This window comes from Gymnoscopelus microlampas, assembly GCF_963454915.1.
Source record: "Gymnoscopelus microlampas genome assembly, chromosome: 14".
NCBI classification, from domain to species: domain Eukaryota; kingdom Metazoa; phylum Chordata; class Actinopteri; order Myctophiformes; family Myctophidae; genus Gymnoscopelus; species Gymnoscopelus microlampas.
This window is the reverse complement of record NC_139951.1, coordinates 48,791,424-48,811,905: the sequence shown is the minus strand read 5'-3', so window position 1 is coordinate 48,811,905 and position 20,482 is coordinate 48,791,424. Positions and strand designations below refer to the sequence as shown.

At 39.5% G+C, this 20,482-nt stretch overlaps 1 protein-coding gene across 3 annotated transcripts in view; it reads right to left on the bottom strand.

The window, feature by feature from the left end:
* LOC311060798 (GTPase IMAP family member 8-like) overlaps window positions 1-17,582 on the bottom strand; it is a 51,129-nt gene extending 33,547 nt beyond the window's left edge. The window contains exons 1-6 of one of the 3 annotated variants that reach the window (XM_084079128.1): window positions 16,925-17,582; window positions 14,638-15,324; window positions 13,329-13,447; window positions 11,132-11,662; window positions 10,303-10,381; window positions 8,805-8,911 (exon numbers count right to left, since the gene is read on the bottom strand). In XM_084079128.1, coding sequence (XP_083935254.1) covers window positions 8,805-8,911; window positions 10,303-10,381; window positions 11,132-11,662; window positions 13,329-13,447; window positions 14,638-15,324; window positions 16,925-17,489 — 2,088 coding nt within the window. In that variant the 5' untranslated portion in view covers window positions 17,490-17,582. The remainder of the gene's footprint in view (window positions 1-8,804; window positions 8,912-10,302; window positions 10,382-11,131; window positions 11,663-13,328; window positions 13,448-14,637; window positions 15,325-16,924) is intronic. The other 2 variants (XM_084079127.1, XM_084079126.1) reach the window with 2 other exon arrangements.
* Between the last annotated feature and the right edge of the window lie 2,900 nt (window positions 17,583-20,482).

Genomic DNA, 20,482 nt, shown 5'->3' with positions numbered 1-20,482 from the left:
AATTGTCCCAATTTAGATCTAATCCATACTGGCATAATGTGAAAGAATAAAACAGAGAGAGAGAGAGAGAGAGAGAGAGAGAGAGAGAGAGAGAGAGAGAGAGAAGAGGAGACTCATGGACATGTATGGTACTGGATAGATCTGCTGCTGTTATTCTATGTGACAGGGTGGATCTATAGATCTGCTGCTGTTATTCTATGTGACAGGGTGGATCTATAGATCTGCTGCTGTTATTCTATGTGACAGGGTGGAACAAAGACCAGAGGGTAGTCCTACACCTGCACTTCTCACATTGACTTATTATTGCTTGTCACTCACTCCCTTTGCTGACTGTGTGATGTGACTCATCACTGCCCTCTACTGGCATAGCATACGAATACCCCAAAACTAACAAGTCTTTAAAAAAAAAACTAAAACTAACTGGACATGATTAGCTCCAACGTCTCTTATTGTGACATTTATCACAACAAAGAGTCAATATTAAAACACCTGTGCTGCTTCTTGCAGTAGGCTACACACATGTAGGGTCTACACCATGAATTTTAACTTTTTCTTCATTTTTGTGTGTTTTTGGTCTCCCCCACCTCTCTTCTGTTCCAACAAATACCCGACTTCGAGCATGCAGGCTTTCATAGGCCATCTGTGGTTTTTATGTAAATTGGTCTGAAAACAGTCCGTCAGATTTGTTCCCCCACCCTACGTCACGTCTGGGAACAATTCCTCCCGTTTTTCAGTTGTAACCAAAAAAAAAAATCCCCCAAAAAAAAAAAAAAAAAAAAAAATCATTTTTAATTTTTTTTTAATTTTTTCTTATTTTTTTTTTTTACTTTTTCCACACAGAACCAGGACATAACATGCATACAAACTGGCTCAATAGCGCCCCGTGCCAAACAGGACAATGTGGTATTGCAGGTGAAAGTGCTTTATAAGCCAGAGAGAAGTTAGTTGGAATGAGTATATCTGAGGCTTGATTTAGGCTCAAACCTTTTGAAAAACGTTTGAGGGACATAAACAATATGATATCAAATATTATTATTATTTTTTAAATTCATGGTGTAGCTCCTTTAATGCCTCAATGTCAGATGTTTTTTTTACTCACTGTTTGATGATGTTGATTGATGATTGTCTTGATAGAATCCAAAGCAGGTCGATTTAGGAGAGATGTGTGAAAAATCTAAGTTGCAAACAAAATGAAGAATACATAAAAACAACACAAGTCAAACAAAATAACTCCAAACAAACGCCTTTTTTAGTTGTTGTTTTGTGTGTGTGTGTTTGAAAATGTGTGTCTCTTCTGGGTTCTGCCACACACACCTGTAGCTTGATGAATGTAAACTATGGTGCCATCCTCCCAAGGCCACCAGTAGGGGGCAACAATGAATCATAAAATATGAGATGGCAGAAGGTGTCAGGAAGGGGTTAAAGGGAGAGTGAAGGGGGGTCCAGTCTAGTCACAGTGTCCCTGACATCAGCCACAGACAGTGGACGACAAGGATTCACAAAGTTTTCAGGCCACGACCCCCGAAATAATCCTATTTTAACTGGGGACCCCGTAAGATTATCATATTTTAACTGGGGACCCCCCAAAATTACCATATTTGAACTGGGGACCCCCCAAAATAATCGTATTTTAACTGGGGAGTGGGGACCCCCCCACCCTGACGAGCACTTGGAAATGTAGGTTTGACTCGGTTCCGCAGATAAACATCATGAAAATAGATGATCTACAAGCTCACAACGCCTCGCAGTGCGAGGCGTTGTGAGCTTGTAGATCAGCTATTTTCACAATGTGTGCCTCTTTCTTACGAAATATTTGACAATTTGGCAAATTCCGTCCTTCAATTGTCACTTTATAAACGTACAGATACCCTGTATACACTTATACTGTATGTTGGTTTGTTTACTGTTGAGTGAGAAAACAATGTTGCACATTAAACTCATCTGGGGACCCCCACTCCCCAAAAAAAGATCCCTTGGGGATCCTGACCCCAGTTTGGGAACCACTGGTGTATGACACCCAGTAGCCAGCTCACCCAGGGTGGGCTCTGGGCTGTCTACTGGCTACTGGGTGTCATCCACTGTCTCAAGTGTTGAGGCAACATGCACTGTTTAGAGTTGTGTTCTTTCAGTCGACCAATCACATCCTCATCACATGACACACCATGTGACATAAAGAGAAAAGAACCACATTAACATTCACTCTCATTTACATTTTAACAGCTAATAAATTAACATGAGCTGCCAGGCTGACAAACACACTGTTAACTGTTAAGTTACTGCTCCCTTCAACCCATCTTCACTCTGCTACTGTAATAGAGTGGTCTTTGGTTGCCACCTTGTGGTGGTAATATGCAACTGTCTGATTATTAACACCTGGACCAGTATAATAACTATACTGATTGATTTAACTTTAATATTAAAGGTGAAACAGACAGAGAGTCCTTCAAAGCCCCAACTCAAAACCTCACTTTAACAACAGACTAAACTATAAAACAATCGCACATAAATAATATTATTTTCCTGCAGAATGTCGTCCTAGTATCACTGAAACTGTCCACTGAGATCAATACAACCTGAGTGGAACTGTGCTGTCTATTCAGTGGTAGGAGAACATAGTGATGGACTACAATTTACAATGTAGGCATTTAGCAGACACGCTTAATCCAGAGCGATTTACAGTACCTATGTAGGTAAATAGTTATCTAGGATCATAGGTAAACCAAGAACCTATGATCAGTCTAAACAGTAAACAGACTATAGCTACAGACAGTAGTACACACTGAGGCTTAATCAGGATTTATAGGCCAAGGGTAGGCTGAGAGGTGGACATTGCTCTTGTCTTTGTATGTCTTTATGTATGTATTTTGTATTGTGTTTTGTTTTTCTTGTGTCATGTCAAATGTGTGAACTGTTTATTGTTGCATACATGGCTGCTGGGTCGCAAGACAAATTTCAGTGTGAACTGACAATAAAGTATTATCGTATCGTATCGTATAGTAGCAGAGCCTACTGCCATTGAGACCTGAAGCCGATTCTACATGTCTCCCAACAGTATTATGAAAAACGTATGTTTCTATATCAGTGGTGCTCAATCTTTTTCATGTCAAGGACCCCCAAAATGATATGTATTTGGCCGCGGACCCCCATCAAAATATTTTGTTCCAGGGACCCCCCAGAAGCAATGATTTGAGTTAAAAATGTTCGCTTTAAAAATATATATATTCAAAGATTTGCGCACATTTTCACGATTTTTCAAAAATAGCAGATCTACAAGCTCGTAGCGCGGCACTCGGTGCCGCGCTATGAGCTTGTATATCTGCTATTTTTGAATAGCCCTAAGGTGTAAAATAATGCTTTTTAGCTCAAATCTAAAAATGACACAGTTCCAGGTCTCAATGGGTTAACCAAGAACCTATGATCAGTCTAAACAGTAAACAGACTATAGCTACAGACAGTAGTAGCAGAGCCTACTGTAAATTAAATAATTAACAACAAGTCTTCAAACACCCAGCATGTCCATCATTACTGGTTCCAGACAGGAAGGCTGTCCTGAAGACTCTTTGTGAGGCTGAGCTGGTTGCAGACGTTGCACAGGAACCACCAGGACAGTTTGCTCCGTTTGGGAACGTTGACATGATGTCGTTTCCACAAAGAGAGGAGATCTGCCAATAAACTGACCTGATGAAGATCCATCATGGATCAGAATGTTGTCTGTTTTTGTTAGTATAAACCATAGCATGGTGTGTGTTCTATGTGTGAAAATGATGTTCTGCTCTTAACCATCCACTGTCAATAAAGACCTTTATATTTATAGAGTGTACAATGTGTCACTGGAGAAGTGACATCTATGGCATCAGAAGAAAAAACATCACATCACATTAAATCTACAGTTATTTCTATGTGAGCAGCATGATGCCAATTATTAATTAAGTGTTTCAATGTATAACTGTGTCTAACATGATGTGGTCAATAAAATAAACAAAACAAAGCTAATGTATTTGTACCACACATTTCACACAAAGACTAATCATAGTGTTTACATGCTATCTTTGGCATTAAGGGTTTAGTATTGACATAAGAAATCTAGTTGTAACCATTCATAAACATCTGTAATTATATAAGACTGAATACATTGAATATGAACATATTGACCAATAAACAGACTCTGTTATCAACCGCTCTGTAAACACAGTCATGTGTGACTCAGAACACAGTCGTATATAAAGTGACTTAAAGCTGATGTATGCTTTGGTGACAAAGTGTCATGTGACATGTGTCAATTGATAAATACAAAACAGAAATAATGATTTTGTCACTGAATCATATTGTCCCCCCCCCCCCCCACCCCGTCTGTGATCAGCATCCCTTATAATGGTCATTAAAATGACCCCAATGGTCTTTACCAACGTCTGTCTGTCTGTCTGTCTGTCTGCATGCTGTTTCACATCTACAGTAGATACAGTCAACCTGTCTGTCTGCACGCTGTCTCACTGCAACAGAAGAACACATCATTATCTCTGTGTTGATCATTATTCAAGGTAAACTGTAATATGAACAATAAACAACACATAAACAGACCTACAATAGCATCATTTCTAATCAACACAGACATGTAACCTACAGGTAACATGATAAAAAAATAAACAAAGCACCTGTTCAACACAGAGTCACACTCTTACTGTAAAGGTACCATGTATGCACCTTCAAATGTAATAAAATGTACTGTACAGTATGTGCCCTGGATCTTTCAGTCCTTCTATATAAAAACTTAACATATAAACATATATACAATCCCACAATGTAATAAAATAGCAGATTTACAAGCTGACACTTTGTCAGCTTGTCTAATATAATGCCATAAACTTTAGAAGATGTCTAATATAATGGCATGCCCGAAATAATAGGTTGAAAGTGGTTAACAAACACAGTATGCAGAGCCACTGATGCAGAATGCTTAACACATCCATAAACTGTGGATGTGATAAACTGGAATGTTACAATTTATGTTGAGTTTTAACTAGTTTTTCAAAGTATTTAATTAACACTAATGTTAAAGCAACAGATCTGTAGTCTGAGACAGGATAAACATTTTATTTTGTTAAGCCACAATATGTTTTCTTAAAGCTTTGGTTCTCAAACTGGGGTCCGGGGACCCCCAGGGGTACTTGAGGGGATTCCAGGGGGTACCCAGCAAAATGTGTTAATATAGCATCACAATAATTATTACTTTGGCTATTCAAAAATAGCAGATCTACAAGCTTGTAGATCTGCTATTTTTGAAAAATCGTGAACATTTGTGCAAACCTTTGAAATATATATACATTTTTTAAGCGAACATCTGTTGCTCAAATCTTTGCTTCTGGGGGTCCCTGGAACAAAATATTTGAGATGGGGGTCCGCGGTCAAATACATATCATTTTGGGGGTCCTTGACGTGAAAAAGTTTGAGAACCACTGTCTTAAAGCACTTGGACCCACACAGAGTGACAATGACAGGTTAAAATGTGTTTAAAAACACTTGACAGTTTACTAAAGCAGATCTTAATAACAGAAGATGAGAAACCGTCTGTGGGCTTTGACACATTTAAACACATCAGTCTGTGTCTCTTGATGTGTTAGCTTGTTCAGTGACAGCTCTACAAAGTTCTGTGCATCATGTTCTGCTGGTTCTGAATCACACTCAGAGCAGAGATAGAAACTGTTCTACAAGGTTCTGTGCATCATGTTCTGCTGGTTCTTAATCACACTCAGAGCAGAGATAGAACCTGTTCTACAAGGTTCTGTGCATCATGTTCTGCTGGTTCTGAATCACACTCAGAGCAGAGATAGAACCTGTTCAGTCATCTGGCAGTGAAGCTGTGATGATGTTCATAAAACCACCTGCTTTGGGTTTGTAGTCAGTTATCACTTGTAGTCACTGCCACGTGAACCTGGAATCCCTGCTGTTGTGACGATGTTGTAGTTTATCCTGTTGTTGTCTTTCTTTTTTTCTTTTCTTTTTTATACCCTATCGCATCCCGAGGGGAAACATCAGTTTGTCAGCTTCACCCAGCTGAGTGCTGACCCACAGAGGAACGCGGAGGTGGGAGTAGTTAGGGGTTAAGGGTCTTGCTCAGGGACACTTTGACACATTGTTGAGAGCTGGAATCGTACCTGGGACCTCTGGAGTCCTAGGCGGGCTCACTAACCATTCAGCTATGGACGCAGTTGAATGTGTTCCACCACCAGTGAGACGGACTGGGAGTTTACTTCCACATCAGTGCATCATGAGTTCAGTTCATCAGGAAACGTACTGCCCCACATGTTACCTTGCTGGTTGTTTCAGACAACTGTTCTAGTCATTGCAGAGAGAAGCCATCAGGTTGTATGGATCTGTCCAGGAGGTTAGAGGTCAGTGAGGTTGTATGGATCTGTCCAGGAGGTGAGAGGTCAACCAGGTTTTTAGCTCCCATTGGGAGATAATACAGCATGATTATCTTCCCTGATTTTCTTCTGGAATTTGAATACAAACACAAAGTAAAAGCATGTCACACACAATTCCAACAAACTGGACTGAAAGAGGGATTTATAGTTGTTGGTTCTTACCCAGATCTTCAACCAGAAAGGATTCATACTGTTGCAGAGCATCGTAGAATGCTGACATGGCTCTTCTTCCTTTAGGATGCACAGTGTCAAACATTATTCTCATTTGTTCTTGACTGGTCTTTGCTTCCCTGATGCAGTCGTACGTCCCCTTTGTGAAAACGCGTTTCTCAAGAAGGTCATCTGCTAGACACAGGACCTCTCTGACGCGTTGAATTAGAGCAAGCCTGTTCTTCTCCACAAATTCAGCTTTCCTGTCTGTCAAAGGAAAACTAGAGGTGCACAGAACTTGGAAAAAGAAGACATCAAACATTCATTATCTCATTATCCATTTGATTATTCTGTATTGTTGGTTTGACTTCAGGGTCAAAATAAAGGTCAGAGATAAGTAAAGATATCATCTCACCTGTTGCCTGTCTAATCCGAGGTTCTTTCACAGCTGATGCACCTGAGAGAAAACAAGAATCAGTTGATACTGTAACAGAAATGACTTTCATGTTCTTGATGTGAAGAAAACAAGCAGCTTCTAAACCACACTATGCATCAAACACTAGACACACTATTCAATGAACTGATTCACTTTACATTACATCATGAAGAATCTGAAAATCTGACAAAGTCAATGTGTTTTTTTCACTCTTCAGTTGATAACTTAGGCAACAGTATTTTCATTTAAATGTTAAACGCTATTCCTCCAGTACTTTAAGTATGTTAAATAAATGTTGAATAATAGTTTGAATGACATTAGAAACAGGACACTAACCTGCAACCTGCATTACACCTTCAGCCACTGTTTCATCATCACTGAATCCACCAGAAAGGCTTGGGTTTAATGCTGTTGTACTGGACACATCACTCTGTGTGTAGGAAAAAATACATTAAAACTCCACAATAAGTTACTTAACTATACATTTATATACTGAATAGACATTATTGCTGCATTATAGATGCTTTTTTGTACATCCATTAATAATTGAATTAATCATAAAGACATTCTGAGGGAATGATCAGGCTGTCCTGAACAGATGTGTTTTTTTTGGGAGAAAAGCGCTATAGAAATGCAGTCCATTTAACATTTTTGAAATAAAGAGTGTGTAAAGTCATACTCTTGCTCAGTAAACTATAGATTAAGTAGATCATATATTATTTTATAGAGCTCACCAGAATATGAGGACACATTTTAGTTACAGCAGGTATCAGCCCTAGGGCTGACCCAGGGTAAAGACTGGGTGATAAAGTGTGGTTCAGTAAGTTTAGTCTACTCTCTATATTCAACATTCATTTTATGATGAAAAACATCCTCAACCCAAGTCTCTCTCCAAAGCCTAAACTAAATTGCAGATCCTTGTGAAACATATGTGTCTAGCTCAGCTAGAGACAGTGGGAGCCAATAGCGCCACTTGTTGTTTGATCAAATTACTGCAGGCATGCATCGATGAATTGAATACACAGGACAGATAGAAATAAGCCATAGACTTTTTGGGTTATCCTTTTATCATCCTTTTGTACACATCTGTAACTGTTAATAAAGTAATCATTCAATCAATCAATGCATTTACATGTGGACCATACAGTCAGTTACTCAGCTACATTTTAGACCAGTGTTTCCCATTGGTCAGGACCAATATTTTCCCCAATGGCCCTTTTTTTGGGTCACAGAATAATTTTTATGGGTCATAAATATGAGTTTATTTTAATGTTTCTCTCACACACACACACACACACACACACACACACACACACACACACACACACACACACACACACACACACACACACACACACACACACACACACACACACACACACACACACACACACACACACACACACACACACACACACACACACACACACACACGTTGTGAGCTTGTAGAACGGCTTTTTCATATGTTTTTAAAATAGGTTTTAATTGGATCATTCATAATGTATGTCCCGGAGAGACATTAAATGTATCTTTTGGGTCTTGTGCTGAAAGGTATGCAAACCCCTGGTTTAGACACATACAATCTAAATAAACAACCTATCAGACATCAACAATTATCCACATACTGTAACTTCTAATAGAGTAAAGTACTGTCAGATCATGTGACATACCTTATATAATAAAGTAAAGTACTGTCAGATCATGTGACATACCTTATATAATAAAGTAAAGTACTGTCAGATCATGTGACATACCTTATATAATAAAGTAAAGTACTGTCAGATCATGTGACATACCTTGTGAGTCACTGGTTTTCCTGATGGCCCGATCACCTTGGCGTGGACCTTGCCCTGACCTCCAGTTCCCTTCATCTTCACATCCTGGTCTCTGCTTACAGTCATCTCTACAGAGAAAGAGGGAGGGAGGGGGCTGCTTACAGTCATCTCTACAGAGAAAGAGGGAGGGAGGGGGCTGCTTACAGTCATCTCTACAGAGAAAGAGGGAGGGAGGGGGCTGCTTACAGTCATCTCTACAGAGAAAGAGGGAGGGAGGGGGCTGCTTACAGTCATCTCTACAGAGAAAGAGGGAGGGAGGGGGCTGCTTACAGTCATCTCTACAGAGAAAGAGGGAGGGAGGGGGCTGCTTACAGTCATCTCTACAGAGAAAGAGGGAGGGAGGGGGCTGCTTACAGTCATCTCTACAGAGAAAGAGGGAGGGAGGGGGCTGCTTACAGTCATCTCTACAGAGAAAGAGGGAGGGAGGGGGCTGCTTACAGTCATCTCTACAGAGAAAGAGGGAGGGAGGGGGCTGCTTACAGTCATCTCTACAGAGAAAGAGGGAGGGAGGGGGCTGCTTACAGTCATCTCTACAGAGAAAGAGGGAGGGAGGGGGCTGCTTACAGTCATCTCTACAGAGAAAGAGGGAGGGAGGGGCTGCTTACAGTCATCTCTACAGAGAAAGAGGGAGGGAGGGGGCTGCTTACAGTCATCTCTACAGAGAAAGAGGGAGGGAGGGGGCTGCTTACAGTCATCTCTACAGAGAAAGAGGGAGGGAGGGGGCTGCTTACAGTCATCTCTACAGAGAAAGAGGGAGGGAGGGGGCTGCTTACAGTCATCTCTACAGAGAAAGAGGGAGGGAGGGGCTGCTTACAGTCATCTCTACAGAGAAAGAGGGAGGGAGGGGGCTGCTTACAGTCATCTCTACAGAGAAAGAGGGAGGGAGGGGGCTGCTTACAGTCATCTCTACAGAGAAAGAGGGAGGGAGGGGGCTGCTTACAGTCATCTCTACAGAGAAAGAGGGAGGGAGGGGGCTGCTTTAACATAATGATAAGATAATGAGACAATCTAGAGTAAAAACTCAGGTCTCAGAGGAGGGGCTGTGGACAGTTCAGAAACCCGCCTACCAGTGACATCATCGTTAGGCAGGTTATTATTTTAAATGCGTTTATTAACGCATGTACAATATCTTCCATTATAGCATGCTAACTTTCCAGCAATAGAAAGCCTGCAGTTTCTATTAGCTTGGATTCCCCATCGATGATGTCACTGGTAGGCGGGTTTCTGAATTGTCCACAGCCCTCCTCTGAGACACAGAGTGAGTAGACACAAATGGTAACTTATTATAATGAGCATTAGTGAGGAGCAATTGTATGAAGATAGGTTGAAATGGGTGAAGTCGTCCTTTAAGTAACACTGTTTTCATTTAAATGTTAAACTCTATTCCTCCAGTACAGTCAGTATGTTAAAATAAAGGCTGTAATAATAGTGTGAATGATATTAGAAACAGGAAACTAACCTGCAACCTGCATTACACCTTCATTACTGAATCCAGCAGGGAGGCTTGCTAGTGATGCTGTTACACTGGACACATCACTCTGTATGTAGAACAAAGAAGACATTAACATTTTACAATCACACCATAAATGTTATTATTACTTATTAGCTATCATCTGTAAAATCAATAAGCATTATAGGTCTGGATTATGGAAGCTTTGTTCATGATAAAATCAACAATAAATACATTTAGAGGGAATGATCAGTAGGCTGTCCTGAACCAGATGTGTTGGAAATATACATTGATTGTACGAGTTGTCCGTTATTATAAATGTTATTGGAAAAAAGAACAGTGTGTAAAGCCAGTCTCTTTGTCTATCAAAGGTGTAGCTTTTGTCCCAAAGGACTGTCAATTCTTAATGAACAGCTTCCCTATGAAGCTTGACCTAATGAATAAATGTCATTATGTGAGCATAATAACTTCCTTAGAAAGTTCTACTGAATATCAGAGATAGATAAGTGTTAGACAAACCCTCAGACAGGTCATTAGTATTGAGTGTCTGTGTCACTAGTACAAACTACAACTTCCTCTCATCTCCTCTCTCTTCTTTCATTCTTCTTCTTGTCTGTTCCATTCTGAATCAATTTATATCATTTTGTATTTTATCTTTTCCGATTTCTCTACTCTTATCTGTACCTATCTTGTATTTTACACGTATTGCTGCTGCTGCTACAACATCTGAATTCCCCCACAGGGATTAATACATTATCATTTATCATTCTTCAGCAGTAAATGTTTTCTTTCTTTTCAGTCTTTCAAACAGTGTCATGTGTCTTGTCTCATGTCCCACCTTGAAGTGTCCTGTGTCTCTGACAGAGCTGTCTTCTCCTGACACTGAAGGTTCAAAGTGTCCTCTGTTCCTCATCACCATGTCTTCTGTTTTCTCCATCAGCTTTGTTACTTCTGAAATGTCACACTTCATACCATGTAGAACATGGTACTTGTAGGCACATTTTTCCAGGATCCACCTCAGAGGTTCTCCTTCAGACTCTATGTACTCCTCAACACGTCTCCCTCCCAGCCAGTATGCCCACATGAACAGAACCAGAGTGTGTCTCCAGACTCTGTCCCCCAGCAGCTCCATGTGTTTCTCCACTGATCTCCTGTCAGCTTCAGAGAAACTGGACCTGACATCAACAGTCACCAGGACAGCGTGGGGTCCAGGAGAACACAGAGTCACACCGTGTAGAAGGACGTCTTTGGTCTTCTGTGATGGAGGTGTAGTCGACCAGTCTGGACAGATCACCACACTCACATTTCTTCCTTTCTTCTTCTTCTGTTGTCTGACACATTCTGTCAGTTTAGTCTGGGTTTTAAACTCCTGGAATATGAGGTTTACTGTATGTTAGTCATAAAATGCAAAACCTTCATTCTATTATGTCCTCAATGAAGACTTCCCTCTCATCTTTTTCAGAGATGAATTCACTGAATGTATTATTCTCCTTCACTTTGTCTAACAGTGCCACAGGAACACTAGGGGAATAAACAGTATTGATCTATGTGGAATACATTAACGTAACTATATGGTGTATGGCAGGGGCCTAAGTAGTTGTTACAAAACCGTTGTTTATGTACCCGAAATCCATCACAAACCCGCGGAAAAAGTATCAGAAACCACTAATAACCGCAAAATTTCGCAGTCCGGGCGCAGTCCGTTCGTGAGGGCCCGCTGTGACCACCTCGCGTCGGGGCCTACTATTGCCTCGTTAAGCGACTGGTGTATGGTTAATAATCACTATCAGCAAATAGCTACTGTAAAAATGTAGTAGAAACTGTAGGAATGTAGTCGTTTTTCAATACTTTTTATTCTACTCTAATACATCTCAGGGCAAATATTGCACTTCTTACTCCACTACAATTATTTGACTGTATTAATCACTAGTTACTTTGAAGTTTAGGTGATTAATAACAAACATACATTAACTGATCAATTATGATATCATTTTATAGGTTAATCTATCCAGCAGCACAAGAAATTAATATCAGCCCCACCTACCAGCTGTAACCTTAAAATGATGAATACATTAATACATTACTAATGATAACATTAAAGTGATGAATACATTAATACATAATATTAAAGTGATGAATACATTAATACATAATATTAAAGTGATGAATACATTAATACATAATATTAAAGTTATGAATACATTAATATATACTAATTATAACATTAAAGTGATGAATACATGAATATATTACTAATGACAATCCAATAATATGATTGTGAAATGGACCATTCTGCATAAAGAGTACTTTTATGTTTGGTACTGTGATTATATTATTATGCCAAAACTTTTCTTGGCCTGAAGCCCTATTTTTTACTTGGGCTATAGCTTTAGCAGATCTACAAGCTCAAAACACGTTGCTAAGAGACAGGTTGTGAGCTTGTAGATGAGCTATTTTCAAAAAATGCAAGAATAGATGGGGGGGGGGGGGGGGGGGTATGACAAAATATTAACCCATTAAGACCGGGAACGCACCTGTATCATTTTTATATACAAGCTCATAGCGCGGCACCGAGTGCTTGTAGATCTGCTATAAAAAAAAATGTAATCGTGAAGATTTGTGAAAATCTTTGACAATATATATTTTTAAAGCGAACATTTGTAACTCAAATCTTTCTGGGGGATTCTACAAATGTCTTCTAAATCCTAACAGTTTTTAGTTACAAATGTTCGCTTTAAAAAATATATGTATATACTGTATATATATATTTAAAGATTTGCTAAAATTTCAAAAAGCTGATCTACAAGCTCGTGGCACCGAGTGCCGCGCTACGAGCTTGTAGATTTTTGAATGGCCAAAGAAATCTAAAGTAACATAGATGATGCTTTCCTAGTCTTAAAGGGTTAAGACACCAGGGTGGAAGTGGTTAAACATTCATGACAGCAGATACTTTCACATTAACATCAGAAAACATTTATATTTGATCTCTTCACTGTTTACTTCTTTCATTATAACATTCATATCATATTACTCACCTTGAATGGAGTTTCTGTAAACACACTGCGCTGCAGAATGAGATTTCCAGCTCTGTTCCTCTCATACTGCTCTCCACCAACCACCATCAATCTAACATCTGATAGACTCTGATGTTCTCCTGACACACACACACACACACACACACACACACACACACACACACACACACACACACACACACACACACACACACACACACACACACACACACACACACACACACACACACACACACACACACACACACACACACACACACACACAGACAGACAGACAGTGTAAAGCATTGGTTCTCAAACTCTTTGGTTCCAAGGATCCCCACATGTATACATTTGCCCACAGACCCCCATCTGAGAATGTTTTGTGCCAGGGACCCCCAGAAGAGAATATTTGTGTTAAAAAAATGCTAAATTATTCAAATCTTTTAAAAACCGTTAACAAATAGCAGATATACAAGTTTGCAGCAGGAAGTGATGCACTGCAAGCTTGTATATCTGCTATCTTTGACTAACCAACGTATAAAATCTGGAACATTTGGCAATGGGACCCCCTGAAAACCTCAAGGACCCGGACCCTACTTTGAGAACCACTGGTGTAAAGTAACTAAGTACATTTACTCAAGTGCTGTACTCAGAGTAAGTACACTTTAGAGTTACTTTTACTTTACCTGAGTATTTCCATTTTTGATATTTCATACTTCTACTCCACTACATCTCAGAGGCAAATATTGTACTTTTACTCTACAATTATTTTACAGCTTTAGTTATAGTTACCTTGTTCAAAAATAGCTGATCTACAAGCTCACAATGCGTTGTGATGAGACACGTTGTGCTGCTTAACACTGATGTAAATATTTAGGATTGGATTCAGAGATTGAGTTATATGAATTATTAATAACATGAATTAATTAACATTGAGAATACAAACTGTAAATCTATATAATTGACAAAACGTTTACATAAATAATAATAGCAGCTGCTTTACTGGTGTTCAGTTATGATGCTTCTTCTCTCAGTTCCTCTACTCTACTAATCTACTCTAATCTATTAAGTTTGAATTTTAGTTTTATATTTATTGCCCCTTTTTGCACTTTACTGTACTTTTTAAAATAACTAAAATAACTTTACTGTACTTTTTAAAATAACTAAAATAACTTTACTGTACTTTTTAAAATAACTAAAATAACTTTACTGTACTTTTTAATTTAACTTTCAAAAAGACAGACAGACAGTCAGACAGACAGACAGACAGGCAGACAGACAGACAGACAGACAGACAGACAGACAGACAGACAGACAGACAGATCACCTTCAGAGCTAACTTTCAGAGAGGTCAGTTTCCTGGTCAGTGTCTGGACATGTTCCTCTATGTTCCTCTTCCTCTCTGACATCTTCTCACAAACATCTCCATCAGCTTCACAGTGTCCACCTCTGTTTCCTGACATCATCTCATCTATCTTCTGCAGCAGCTGTGTGACCTGAGTGTCATCTGTCTCCTCATTGTTGAAGACATGATATCTGTTCCCACATTTGTCAACAAGCCAGCGGAGGTCTTCTCCTTCAGCCTCAATGTGCTCCTCAATGCTTCTGTCTCCCAGACGGTCTCCATGGGTGAACAGTACCATAGAGTGACTCCAGAGACTCTGTGACAGAAGTGTCATGTGTTCCTCTGCTGCTACTCTCTGGGCTTTGGTGAATGCTCTATTAAGAGGAACCGTCAGAAGAGCAGCATGTGGTCCAGGATGACAGAGAGACACACTGTTCTGGATCTCCAGTTTGTCCATCTCTGAGGTGTCCTGTAGTGGACTGTTGTACCACCAGCCTGGTGAGTCCACCACTGTCACCTGTCTCCCTGCTACTTCACCCTGTCTCACCTCACACTGCACTGACCTCTGACCTTTAGCTTTAAAACCACTTCCTGTCAGAATGGTGTTTCCAGTTGAACTCTTCCCAGAGAACCTCTCTCCCAACAACACAATCCTGAGGTCAGTCAGTCCTGTCAGAGAAAACAATGTTTACTTTCACTTTGTTTAACAACATTGTCAAGGTTTGTTTTAAATAGCGAAAATAGCCGATCAACAAGCTCATAATGCTTCTCAACGTGAGCTTGTAAATCTGCTGTTTTTGCTATATAACAAAATATATTGTTGCTGTAAATTAACGCCCTACTTCACCATACAAGAGTGTCGCACAAAAGTAGTGAAAATAGCAGATCTGCAATTGTATTCATAGGTGAAATGTTATTGTTTAAACATGCGAACCCTGGTGTTCCCCATAAAAGTGAAAATAGCAGATCTATACAAGCTCACGACACGTCGCATTGCGACTAGTCGCATCATTTGGCATATGATGAAAGGGCTTCAACACATAAAACCTAGCATCCCTATTCTGAGGAAATAGCTGATCTACAAGCTCGCACCGTGTCGCGTTGCACCGTGTTGTGAGGTTGTAGATCTGCTATTTTCACTCTATTTAAATGTTTTTAAAATAATAATAAAAAAGGAAGGCTTTTGGACATACAGCAACAATATGTTTAAAACATTGTATCTTTGTTCCTCAACCACTAAACCACTTCAACACTATACTTAGTTGAGTGGAGTCCCCCAGGGGACTGTACTAGGCCTCCTCCTGTTTTCACTCTATACTAAATATATTAGCACAAAATAACAGATCTACAACCGACACGTTGTGAACTTGTAGATCAGCTATTTCCCCAGAATAGGGATGCTAGGCTTCATGTGGTTAAGCCCTATATACTTCATCATCATAAGACAAATAGCGAAAATAGCAGATCTATAGCTTATAGATCAGCTATTTTCACTATTTTGGCGATAACAATCTTTTTTTTATAGAGACACCCGGGTTAGCATGTTTAACTCATTAAGACCTGAGGCCGATTCTACAAATGCCTTCTAAACCAGCAGTTCTCAAACTTTTTCATGTCAAGGACCCCTAATGATATGTATTTGGCTGTGGACCCCCATCTGACTTTTTTTGTGCCAGGGACCCCCAGGAGAGAAGATTTGTGTTAAAGAATGTGTCAAACACGTTCAAGATTTTTCAAAAATGTTGAAAAATAGCAGATGTAAAAGCTCGCAGCGCGGCACAAACCCTTTGATATACACTTGGCCGCGGACCCCCATCTGAATTTTTTTTGTGCCAGGGACCCCCAGAGGCAAAGATTTGAGTTAAAAATGTTTGCTTTAAAAATGTACTTATTCAAAGACATGCACACATTTTCAAGATTTTTCAAAAATAGCAGATCTACAAGCTCATAGCGCGGCACTCGGTGCCGCGCTATGAGCTTGTAGATCTGCTATTTTTGAATAGCCAAAGCTAAGTGGTTAAAATTATTGTGATGCTATGTTAACTAATTTTGCTGGGGACCCCCCTGGTAACCCCCCCACTGGACCACTGGTGGTCCCCGGACCACTGGTTGAGAACCACTGGCTTAAACAATAACATTTCACCAGCAAATAAAATTAAAACAGAACACAATTTGTTTCTTTGTCAATACAATCTCCTCACATCAGAAAAATGCAATATAGGTTACAAAATGTGTTAATTAGCATTTAAACAAAGTAAACAAAACATACCAATGTGTTTTGTAGGTCCAGTTGTTTGTTTCTGAGCGTCTGTCCTCCTTTGTTCTGCTCTTCTTCTGATGGTTCTCTCCTTCTCCTTCAGTTCCTCTGAGACGTGTTCTTCTGTCTCATAGTGACAACCATTACTAGTCACCATCTGATCTATCTTCTCCAGCAGCTCTGTGACCTGACTTCTATCTCCTCTGTCACTAATGTTAAGAACATGGAAGCGACCTTCACATTTCTCAGTGAGAGATCTTAACTCAGGGTCAGCTCTAATGAGATCAGGTCTCATGTTGTTTCTATCAGCTACAGTGAACACTATAATAGTGTGTTTCCACACTCTGTCACTGAGGAGAAATCTCACATGCTCCTCTGCTGACATCCCTGTTCCTACATATGTGCTGTCCAATCTGATCACTAGGACAAAGGCATGGGGTCCTAGAGGACACAGATTCACACTCTGTTGGATTTCTAACTGAGTCAGTTTAGGGGTCAGGTCTAGGGGAATACCAGACCTCCATCCTGGAGTGTCTACCACAGTGACCTGTCTGCCTGACACTTCCTCTTGTCTCATGACACTCTGAGATGTTATTCTGTTTGCTTTAAAAACATCTCTGCCCAGGATGATGTTTCCGACTGAACTCTTTCCACTGGGTAAACCTCCATGTCCTCCCCCGATCAGAACAAGGTTGATGTTCTTCCCTGGATGGAAAGAGTCAAATAATACTATTATTATTGCAACACACACACACACACACACACACACACACACACACACACACACACACACACACACACACACACACACACACACACACACACACACACACACACACACACACACACACACACACACACACACACACACACACACACACACACACACACACACACACACGGTGAGCATGAGGTCATACAGAACCATGTGTTCATTTAAAAAATGATATTGTCCGTTTTTTCGGTGTGGAAAAACGCACCCTGTCTGCAAAGGCCTTCAATGATGCAACATAGAAATACTAATTCAATTCAACATTTACTTGAGTAAAAGTACGAAGGTATTGGCATCAAAATGTACTTAAAGTTGAAAGTACTCATTATGCAGAATGTCCCATGAAGTTTTCAAATGTATACAAATCTTTTGAAAATAGCAGATCTACAAGCTTAAAATGTGTCTCATCGAGACGCGTTGTGAGCTTGTAGATCTGCTATTTTCAAATGGCTGAAATGTATATAGGGTTGAAGTGGTTAATGTATGTTTTGTAATAATAATGAAAATCTACAAAGTAACTAGTAACTAAAGTTTTCAAATAATTGTAGTGGAGTAAAAGTACAATGTTTGCCTCTGAGATGTAGTGGAGTAGAAGTAAATCGAAAATCAAAAATTGGAAATACTCCAGAAAAGTAGAAATACCTCAAACCTTTACTTAAGTACAGTACTTGAATAAAAGTACTTAGTTACTTTCCACCACTGACCTTGTGCCTACAGTATGTCCTGTAAGCCCCCTGCTGATTTCTCTAATGATTGAAGCATGTGTGTATTGTGTCACATGTTCATGTGTTTGTTGTTGAAAAGTGAACGTCAAGCCATATGTTTAACATCATACTAGTAGCCTACTGTTGATGTGTGTGGAGAGAGTTGTAACAGCAACTTTTACACACCTTAACAGACTGATCTCCTGACACCATTCCTCTTATAGTCTGTAGTAGTCTGCTCTGCTCTGGATAACAACGTTTAGTGTGTACCTGACCTGTGTCCAATGTGGAAACCCTGGTGCTACTAGAGCTCTGATTGGATATTTTAAAATGGATTGGCACTCAACTGGAAGAGTAACATTCATGTAAAACATTTTGGAAAACATTTTGGAAAACATTTTCTAAAAATGTTCTAAACATTTTCTAAAACATTTTCACGCCGCCCTGTGATCTTTGGTAACCCCTAGGGGAACTCTAAGCTACCCCCCCTCCGCACGCACGCACACATCAATCACATCGAATCACATGCTTCATAATTCTATCATAATGTTTTACCTGCTGATGAGCTGCTGGTCTGAATCCCACTCTGCTGTTGGTTCCACCATTTGGAAAACATTGTAGCCAACTGGAAACACCCTAAATGAACATGATATTAATGTAAACCACCTACAGTATCATCATTACCTTTATTTAAACAATGATGGGCAGCTGAGGTAACAATATAGTAACACAATACTCTACATTAATAGAGTCACCAATAAATAACACTAATTGTAAAGAAAGCATGAATCAGTAATGACAAGACAATAGCCTACTTTAAACGCTCATTCCAGGCAGATTAGATTATTAGATATCTTGTGTGTGAAATTGACACTTTGGCATGAAGATGGCGCCAGAGACAAGGTGATGTGATCACTCAAATAATGGTTAGTATTCATTATCCAGAGAACAGAAATGTGTTCAGTAGGTTTTTATTTAAGAATGCATCCATTCCGATCTGGACATTTTGAACTTCCATGTTTTGGATTGAGAGCTGTTATAGTTTATATTATTTTATTTCATTAGTCTAATGTTGAGGAGACATAAAGTGATGGTAAATCTGATGCTCCGGTACAGTTTGACACACTAGCAGAGAGAACAGTTCATAACTGGATGACTGTACAGTACAGTAAAGTGTACATCCATCATTTACTATAATCTGATGTGTTTACCTATAAAAACACGTGTGTAACTTCATTTAATGACATTAGTAATGATATGTTGACAGATTAGTAAGCTTTGTGTCACTCAGAGTGTTTACCTTATTAAAGTGTTGAAGAAATGAGTCCAGACTGTAAACTTCACTCCTCCAGTGTCAACATGCACTGACAAGTGATTCCTGTCAATCAAGAGGAAAGTGTCAATCATTCATGTGCTGTGGATCAAAGTACACATTCTAGTACACACATGTACAACTGATGACATCACAACGTATTGTTGCTGCAGTTGATAATGAAGTATAACCACAGTATAGTCATTATAATTCCTCCATACATCTTATTTTATGTATATAACATTGTTGCTGTCATGTGTACATTTGTGCTTCAAATGATTCAAACCCTACAAACCTGGATCCAGTTACACCACCTCACACTAAGTTCAAACTTAGCCTAGTTATAGCTTAACCCATTCAGGGTTAAGCTATAAGGACGCATCTCTGTCATTTTAGATTTCTTTGGCTATTCAAAAATAGCAGATATACAAAATCATATCGTGGCACTGAGTGCCGCGATATGAGCTTGTAGATCTGCTATTCTTGAAAAATCGTGAACATGTGTGCAAATCTTTGAATATATATTTTTAAAAGCAAACATTTGTAACTCAAATCTTTGCTTCTGGGGGGGGGCCTGGAACAAAAATATTTTACAAATGTTCGCTTGTATTTTTTAAAAGATCTGCACAAATGTTCAAAAATTAAACACAAATAGCAGATCTACAAGCTCATAGCGCAGCACTCGGTGCTGCGCTATGAGCTTGTAGATCTGCTATTTTTTAATAGCCAAAGAAATCTAAAAATGACACAGATACTTTCCTGGTCTAAAAGGCTTTTTAAAA